Raw genomic sequence first — 9,380 nt, forward strand, 5'->3', positions numbered from 1 at the left:
ACCGCGCCATGTGGAAGAAGCTGCGTGAGTTGGGGAGAAGCGGCGCGGGGCCCTGTCCCTCTGGCTGGCTGGTCTTCTGTGCCTCTGTTTGTCCCTCCGTCCCTTTGTCTGTCCGTCCATCTGCCCCTCTGTCTGTCCCTCCTGCCCCTCTTGTCCCTCGTCCCTCTGCCCCTCTGTCTGTCCTTCCGTCCCTCTTGTCCCTCTGTCTGTCCCTCTTGCTCCTCTCTCTGTCCCTCTTGTCCCTCCTGCCCCTCTTTCCCCTCTGTCCTTCCGTCCCTCTGTGTGTCTGTCCCTCTGCCCCCTTCCCTCTGTCCCTCTGTCTGTCCCTCTGTCTATCCGTCCATCTGTCCCTCTGTCTGCCCCTCCATCCGTCCGTCTGTCCCTCTGTCTGCCCCTCCTGCCCCTCTTTCCCCTCTGTCCCTCTTCCCTCTGTCCCTCTGTCTGTCCCTCTGTCTATCCGTCCATCTGTCCCTCTGTCTGCCCCTCCATCCGTCCGTCTGTCCCTCTGTCTGCCCCTCCTGCCCCTCTTTCCCCTCCGTCCTTCCGTCCCTCTGTGTCTGTCCCTCTGTCCCTCTTCCCTCTGCCCCTCTGTCTGTCCCTCTGTCCCTCCGCCCAGCGCCGCCTGCCTTTGCCTCCTCGTCTCCCCCCTCTCCCCTCCACCCCCGGCTCACCCTCCTTTCCCCCTCTCTCCAGTCTCCATCTCCCAGCGCAGGGAGCGGGGAGGGCAGCGCCGCTCGGGTTTGGAGCTCTGAGTCAAGTCGTGGGGTGAAACGAGAAAAACTGGCGAGGAGGTGTAAGCAGAGGGCGAGGATGGCTGTGTTACGTAGCTGCGAACGGGGGTTTGTTTTCAGGATGTTAATCGCTTCTCCAAATTCCACTTACTGGAAAGTCTTCATCTTGTTGCCTTGGGGGGGTTACGTAGAACTCGCCCTTGTATCATGAAGAGTCGTTTTCACAAGCTGAAATGGGCTGGGATGGTGTTTTTTTGTTTTTTTCCCCCCTGACTGTGCTTGCGGCTGGTTTTGTGAGTCCTGATGGATTGAAATGTGGCGGTTTTATAACCTGTACTCACTCGTGTTGTTGTCAGCGTTGGGGGATGTGCAGTGGATCTGGCAAAACAGAAAACACACTCAGGATCGTTTTGATATGTGTGTCTATACATACAAAACTTTCATAGCTATATTTATATAAAGATAGATATATATTGTTTGCTTAATTGCAGTAGCATAGAGTCATAAGCATAGAATCTACCTGGTTGGAAGAGACCTCCAAGATCAAGTCCAACCCTACTGTGGCTACTAGACCTTGGCACTAAGTGCCACATCTAGTTTTGTCTTCAAAACCTCCAGGGATGGTGAAGTTTGGGTCCTAAATAAGTGAGGAGAGTGCTCAGACAGGGAACAGTCAGCACTCTGGTACTCTTCCTCCTCCCTGAGGTCTAGTGAAGCAGCATATTGAGTTTCTGAAAGGTTGTTTTTTTTTTCCTTTCTAGGTTATGACTCAGTGTGTTTGTTTATATATAACGTGTAGAGTGTGTGTGTATTGTGTATGGATTTATTATTCCAAAGCCTCAGACAGAATCTAAGAGCAATGAACAGCATATGAAGGCAGAATAGTGAAATTGGATCAAACCTGTGACACAGTGTCAGTTTGGCCTGGGAGGGAAACCTGAAAAGCAACAATTCCCTCCGAGCACCTCAGGGTTTCAAAGAAGTGATTCTGGGGGGAGTGAGGGGGGAATTAGTGTCAAAACAGTTTCATTTTCCTGTTTCTTCAACAGCAAAATAGAGAAGTTGTGCAAATTCATACGCTTGAGAAGACACAGGGGAAGGAATAGCAAGGTCTAGGGCACGTTGATATGAGGCCCAGAGGGAAGGGTGTGAATTTTGGAAGGAGTGAACTTGACCACAGCTTTGATGCTGGGGTGGGTGTGAGCAGGGCGAGAGGGTATGGGGGGGAAAGATAAGGAGTTCAGTTTTCTGCTCTGGTGTTCTAGTTGGTGTTACTTGTCCCTGTGTGAACACCAAAGGCAGAGCTGGAGGGAAGTGCCAGGGAGCACTGAGTGTTTTACAAACAGCACTCGGGTTGTGGAAGCAGTTTATGTTGTTGTGAGAAACAACACAGCTCTGGCTGTGAGCGTTTGGGGTGGCAGTTTGGTAAACTACAGAGCATGTTTGGTCTTACTGACTTCTGCTGCATGTGCAGGGCAGGCTGAGTTTGTGGGGCAAAACCAGTGTTATCTGTAGTTTATAAATCCTCACTGTGTTATGGAATCCCAGGGTGAGTTTCATTTAGAGGAAATAATTGTCCTTATCATCAGGGGCAGAGCAGATCTTGAACTGTGTGTTGGCAACACGGTGGACATGAAATGGAGATGGAGTATGTTGGTGTCTGGAGAAGTGTGTGGGGAGGATGGTTTGGAGTTTTGGTGTGGAGGATGGAGCCTTTATTGCTTCCAGTTGGAAGAGAAGGTCCTGCTCAGCTGCTCTGGGGTCACCCTGTGATGTCTCCTGTGATAGACACAAACCATTGATGGTGACAGCACCAGAAGAGTTAAACCCAAGATGCCTCTTTGACCTTGCTGATAACTTTTGGCATTCGTTCTGTAGCAATAAAATGCTCTGTGTGCCCCAGAGGTTCAGGGGTAAAGGTCCACATTGGAAGCTACAAAACCAGTTGAGTTTATGAGCTCAGAGTTGAAAGGTGAGTGAAGGGCAGTGGTTTCTGAGTGGAGGGGGAGATTGTTTGGAAAGATGTCCTATTGCTCAGGTTACAAAGCTGAGGAAAACTTACTCCTGGTCTGTGGGAGTTGGGTAAGTGGCTCTGAGTTTAATACTCGGGCTTGGAAGGAAACTCAGCAGTTTTGACACTTTTGCTGGTTTTCTGGTGAGACACAATCTCTGAGGAGAACTGTGCTGTGCTATATATAATACTTATCTCTAGCAGGAGCAAAGCATGAGCTGAAATCCCTTGGTGATAGGCAGATAATTTCTGGTTCTGTTGAGGCTGCTGTGTGGTTCTTTCTCACAAGTGGGTGATTTCCCTCTCTGTGCTCCTCATGCCCATAAAGACTGATTTGACTCTCTCATCCATTTTATTGCTGTAGCGAGGTTGTTCCACTGACAGAAACTCGTTAGTTGTAGCTTGTTTTCTGTCAAGTGCCTGGTTGAAGTCCTCATTACCACTTGGCTTCCTCCCTCCTTTGCTTTCCATTTGGACTGTGTTAGATTTAATATCCCCAGTTAAAATTGCCAAAGTACTTCCAATAAGCTGATTTTGTTCTCAAAATAAAGCTGCTCCTAGGGAGAAAGTGTGTCTGAGTGTCTGGAACACAAAGCTAGAACTCTGTACAGCTTTGGTAGCTCACACTGAGGAAATGCAGGTTTTATCAGCAGTTGTCTATAAATTCTCTTCCTTCAGCATCTCTTCCAAGTCTTCTCCTCCTTGCCTTGGAAGTTCTTGTCTTCTTCACTAGAACTTGTTAGTTCTAATTCACTGGAATTTATTAAATGCCATTATTTTTGGTTCTGAGTAAAGCTTTAAGAGTTTAATATCTCTCTTTTCCCCAAGGGGAATATGTAATTGTGTTTTGGTTTATTTCTTGTGTGTCTGTGCCACTTGAAAATCAGGACTCTAGTGCTTTGGCAGCCTGGCTTGGGTATTCCCTGCAAACAGCTTGTGTCACAGTGGAATTTCTGTGCTGTGTGAGCTTGACTTGTGAAGTGCAGGAGATAGAAAGTGACAGGGAGATGAGTCTCCTTAGGAGTTTGTCTGGAGACATGAGTGGGAGCAGTGAAGAGGAAACATGAGGTTGCTGTTGACAGTTGAAATCAACTGATAACTGGGAACTTGGGTATGGTTCTTGGTGGGTGCTGAAGTGGGGAGGAGGATGGTGTGGCTGATCTGTCTGAATGAGGACGTTGGCTCAATCATTTTGTGGAAGAAGATGAACTTTTGTAGGCACAAAAATTGGAGGAGTGTGGAAGAGAAATTTGGGTTGGATGTAAATGGAGAGAGTAGTGTGACAGGAAGTTAATACAAGTGTTTTGAGGGGAAGCAGTTAGGAAAGATTTCCAGTATAGGGATGTTACTGCTCTGAATTCAAGGGGTATCTACTGCAGGAGATTGTTGGATGATGGATAGAAGACTCTGTGTTGTTCAGTGCTCCAGAGGGAAATTGGACACAACAGTTGAGATGTTACTCAGCCTAAAATGTTGTTCAGCCTATGAAGGTAAAATAGCCTTGTCTTTCCTTCTAAGGAGATCAGGAATGTCCAGAAAATTGATTGCCGGTCAAATATCCAAACAAAAATAACCAAATTTAGAATGTTTCTGTGTCTTCAGAAAGGGAAGTGAACAGGAGTTTTTAATGAAATACTTGGTCGATCCTGTTCAGTGCTCAAGGAGCACAACTCCTGAGCTCTTCTAGTGCTGCTTGGAATATTAAGCCAGAGGAGATTGTGTTTTCAGCCCTGTCCTGGTGCTTTGATACTGCTTTAGTGTATATCTATCTGTGTGTCAGTGTGAGCTGTGTCTGAAGTGATGTGAGAGTGGGGCTGACCTGGGGGCACGTTTGGCTTGGCCGTGCTGTACTTGACACAGGCTGTTGTCATGTTACACAAGCCTCTGACACCCTTCACCATGACCTTCCAGACATTCCCAGTTCCACAGAACTAAACCCTGCTTTTTTTGGCCTCTTTCTCCTTGCAGCAGAGTGGCCCAAGACCATGACGGGTCTCCCGAGCACGTCGGGGACCACAGCCAGCGTGGTGATCATCCGCGGCTCCAAGATGTACGTGGCCCACGTTGGGGACTCGGGAGTGGTGCTAGGAGTCCAGGACGACCCCAAGGATGACTTTGTGAGAGCTGTGGAGGTGACCCAGGACCACAAACCAGAACTTCCCAAAGAAAGGGAGAGAATCGAAGGCCTCGGGGGCAGGTGATTGTCTTTCTGCTTTGAACTAAGCTTCAGCTTGTTTGTTTTGGGGGGGCCGTGCAAGGAGCTGAATGTCACAGTGTTTATGTTCTGTCCTCTGGGGTTTTATGGCTTGTTAGGGAATAAGTTAGTGATCTGGGTGTGGTTTTTGCTAGTGGTATATACAGAAGTTTAATTTCCTGGTGGATCACACAGCTGAGGTGTGGTTACAAGTCTGAATCTCCTCTGACAACTTTGTAAGTGATATTTGATCTATTTTTCATTACATTCTGAGGACTGTGGCTAGGCAAAATTGCCTTTCCCTATAGGTAAAACAGTAGGAGCTCTGGAATATCCAGTCTGTCAAATTTTGACACCAAATACCCTGTAATTTCTGGTGTCTGGAGACAAACCTCAGGGCTCATGTTTGGTGGAACTTCACAAGAGCTCCCTGTTCTCTCAGCCTGCAGTGCCACACCAGAGGGATGGGCATGGCCTCCTCCTCTGGGCAGGGATCACTGGAGCTTCTCCTGTTGACATTTCTCACCTGAGAAATCTGTCAGCTCATTAACCTTCAGACATTTGTGTCTCTGGCAGGTTGGAGTGGATCAGGTTGGCTGTCTTGGTTGCTTTGCAGAAAGAAACCTGCAGTTCTGTTGAATTAGTACTTGAGTGGTTTCCATGTTGTGCATCTCAGAGATTGAAAGTCTCTGAAGCTTCAAAGAATGCCCTGAAACTTTGCATGAACAAAATGGTTAATTCTGGAGGGTTTTTTTGAATCTTTTAACTGCTGTTCCTTTTGCTTTCCCCAGACTGGCTGTGAGGCAATGGTAGCAGTGAGGTGGAATTCTGCAGCTGTGCTTGTTGATGTTTTCTCTTTTCATGTCAGCAAGCTGGGAGCAGTTAAGGGGAGAGCATAACTGAATCTTCCTTTAAAATGATGCTTTCCTAGGAACAGTCTGAGTGTGGGTTGAGGTCTTCTTTCCAGCAGTGACTGAAGTGAGCTCTGTGTGGTCATTAGCTGTACAAGGGGATGAGATCAGTCCTTGGGATGTGGTGTCAGGACTGTGCTGTGCATGTGAAGGGATGGAGCTCAACATGCCCTTGTTGTTAAGGCCTTTGAAGTCTCAGGAAGTGCATCTTGAATAGCTTCAGTATGGGGAATCTTGAGGCTGTTCCAGAGCTGCTCAGTTCCTAATTACCAATGGCTGTTCCTGGGATAAAAGGAACTTTTCAAGTATCTAGTTCTTAGCTTGGTGAGGACCAAACTTTGCTGGTTCCTGGTTTCATTAGCTCTTCTTCCTTGGTGGCTCCTACTCTCTGTTGTTCTTTTTTCCCTGATAACAGCTGCCCCAGTGAGTTGCTCTGTAGCTTCTCCTTTGACCCTTCAGTGCCATCTGTGGGAGCTAAATGAGTGCTCAGTGCCTTAGAGCAGGTGTTGTTTCTCTCTACCTCCTGCTTCCAGCAGCTAGGAACAGTTCCTCTTTGTGTCTCCCTGGTGTTGATGCAGTTAAGGAAATCCCTACAGCAATCTGCTCCTTTCTCTTGTGGTGCTTCAACTCTGCCACACTTTGGGAGGTGGAAGAAACTGAACCAGCAGCTTTGCGGTATTTCCACCCAAGTGGGTTGATGTTGATGGTGCTCATCTGAGCGAACCAGATTTGATTCTGCTCTTTCTCTGACAGATTGAAAAGATACTTTTGCATCTGGTTGTTGCAGCCAGCCAGAATTTCTTCCAGGTCTTCATTCCTCTGCTTTTTATTTCCTCTCACTTTGCCCTTTGGCTTAATATGGGATGAAACTAAGTGATACTTTGTGTTTTGAAACACCTCATTGTGCTCTGGATCCCGGAGAGTCCTCTCATTATTTTGCCTCCATATTAAACTGGTCTTGTCTCATTGAAACCAAGTTCTGTGCTTTCAATCCCCATTCCTGCCTGACCTCTGCCTCTCTCTGGTGGTTTCAGTGTGATCAACAAGTCTGGTGTGAATCGAGTGGTGTGGAAGAGACCTCGGCTGACCCACAACGGCCCCGTGCGCCGCAGCACGGTCATCGACCAGATCCCCTTCCTGGCTGTGGCCAGAGCTCTGGGTAAGTCCTGTCTGTGCTGGGAGACTGAGGCACCACTGCCTCAGGTCACCTGGGCTGCATTTCTACCTGCTTTGCCAAAACATGGGGCTTAGAGGGATTTACTCACGTGCCTTTGTACCAAAAACCCTTTCCAATATGGATTTCTGTTTTAAAATAGAGCTGTAGAAGGTCTCATTGGTGGGTGAAGAACTTGCATTGCACCTTGCAGGATTTTCAGTGTCAATCTTACAAAGATGGGGCTTTAAATTTGGTGCAAATCAGAAGGTACAAGCAGTTTGTGTCTGCAGGTTGGAGAGCACCTTTGGCTCTTCCTTGCTGAAATCAGGACTGTAACTTTTGACTGGTTGGTGGTAAAGAGTCAGTTTTGCTGCAGAGTGTACAAATTAGTTCAGTCTTGTGTGGTGGGTCTTGTCTTTCAAGTCTTAGCAATGGGATGAAAGTCAAGTCTGTGTTTCATCTGCAAGCTGCCTCTGTGGGAGTACTAATGGGAAGCTTTGAGGAACACCTCATTGCCAGGACGAAAAGGCACAAAAAGCAAACTTGTGATGAATGGTGTTGGGGATGTGCTTCAGAACTTCATCTTTGGATACCTCTTACCTAGAAGTGTTAGTGTTTTCTGGTCATTTCCCCCTTAAATTTCACCTCAGAATGCCAAACTTTGGCAGCTCATTTGGTTTCCTCCCTTTGTCCCAGTGAAGAATCTTCCATCCAGCTCTACCCAATATAGGTTTGACTTGATGCAGGTGTTGGTATTACCTGTACAAACTATCCTGGGAATGCATTCCTGGTGTGTGGTGGTGCTGTCAGAATCCTGGGTCAGCTGGCACTGGTCATGGGCACAGGCAATCCATGGACCATGCTTGTCCTGAGAATTGTTGGCATGGCTGTGTCTCGTGTCAGAGCTGCTCCATAGGGATTTGTCCAGGGTTAAGGAGAATTTTGCAGTGGTAATGATCCTGTAATGGACAGATCTGTATGAAGGAGTCACAAGTGGCTGAATCCCCCTTGGTCCCTCCTGCAGGACAAGGAGGTTTTTCCTCAGGGGCTGCAAAAACATATGCTTGATTTTGATGAATCTTTCCTTCCTGGGAGTGCAGGTTTGTTGTTTGTCTAAAGAGCTTCATGACTTTTTGATCTGATTACTCTGAGCAAGTTGAACAAAAGGATTTGGCCAGGGTTTGTGTGCAGATGGGAATTCAGGGAATGATGCATTTGTTAGCCCCCATTGCATTCTTTCCCCTTAAGTGGATGAAGAGAGGATTACTGGAGAGTTTCAGGCCCAGGGAATGGGAACACCTATCTGTTAACAATTGTTGGGTTTGAAAGGGAGCAGATTGAAAGCTTAAAAGAGACATTTGACATCTTCGGATCAAGGAGAAGCAGATTTAGAGTGTGGCAGTTTGGTGTTTGCCTGCTCAAGGCCCCGTGGCCTCCTCCATCCCCTCCCGAGGAGCTGTGACAAACCTGCTGGCAGAGGGAGCTCAGCTGCTGTGCTCTGTGGGCCACAGATGGTGCACAGACGCTCACAGTTTGGGAACAGGATTTCACTTGTTCTGAGGCCACCACGTCCCTGTGCTGCTCCCAGGGACCCACCACGGCCTGGGCCCTTTGCACCCTCCTGCTGGGGCTGTTCCCATCCCCCTGGCACTGCCCTTGGAGCCTCTCCCAGCAGAGCAGGAGCTGTCAGGGTTGTGTTCTGCTTCCCAGTGCTCCTGGGATCTGCACTGGGGTTCTTCCTGCTAAGTCCAAACTCTGTGTTTGGTAGAAATCCCTTAGAGATCCCACACTGGGCAGTAATGTTTAACAGGACAGCAAGGCACAGCTCAGAGTGCCTCATGGTGTAACTTGAAGCAGGACCCAAGTGTGGGAAGGAGTAACCAGAAGGTGTGATTAATGGCTGAGCTTTGCAGGGTGGCACAAACTCCTTGCAGTGTTCCTGAGTTGGAATTCCTGTCCCCAGGCTGTTCTGGGCAAGGTGACTGGTAACACATGGTGTGATGGCACAAATGAGCCTCTCCAAGGGTTTTTAAATCAAGTGGCATGTCTCCTGTTGGTAAATGAGTTCAGCTCTAAATCTAGTAAATATTTTATAGAGGTCTTTTCCCTCTTCCTGCCCTTTGCTTGGGAACTGCTGCAGAGCCAAGACCTGCAGCTGTGAGGGTTCTGTGGTGAGGGATTGGAGCTGTTTGGGGGGTTGCATTAATGAGTGATGAAACCTGATCCAGGAACCAGTTAGTTAAACCAGTCGGTCCTGTGGCAACACGAACTGTTCTTTCCCTGGATTTTATGTTGGAATCTAACAGGCTCACCCTGTGTTTTAGGTGGAGCCTCCACCATACAGGTTTGACTTTTCCTGGGAACAGGAATTTCCTGC

General features: G+C 47.9%; 1 protein-coding gene across 1 annotated transcript in view; it reads left to right on the top strand.

The window, feature by feature from the left end:
• Positions 1-6: 6 nt before the first annotated feature.
• The window catches only part of PPM1D (protein phosphatase, Mg2+/Mn2+ dependent, 1D), a gene marked incomplete at its 3' end in the record, with an annotated part of 15,982 nt that continues 6,608 nt past the window's right edge, over positions 7-9,380 (top strand). Inside the window, exons 1-3 of the mRNA XM_009071160.1 lie at positions 7-24; positions 4,711-4,939; positions 6,882-7,006. Coding sequence (XP_009069408.1) covers positions 9-24; positions 4,711-4,939; positions 6,882-7,006 — 370 coding nt within the window. The remainder of the gene's footprint in view (positions 25-4,710; positions 4,940-6,881; positions 7,007-9,380) is intronic.

This window comes from Acanthisitta chloris, unplaced genomic scaffold (genome assembly GCF_000695815.1).
Source record: "Acanthisitta chloris isolate BGI_N310 unplaced genomic scaffold, ASM69581v1 scaffold40153, whole genome shotgun sequence".
Classification (NCBI taxonomy): Eukaryota; Metazoa; Chordata; class Aves; order Passeriformes; family Acanthisittidae; genus Acanthisitta; species Acanthisitta chloris.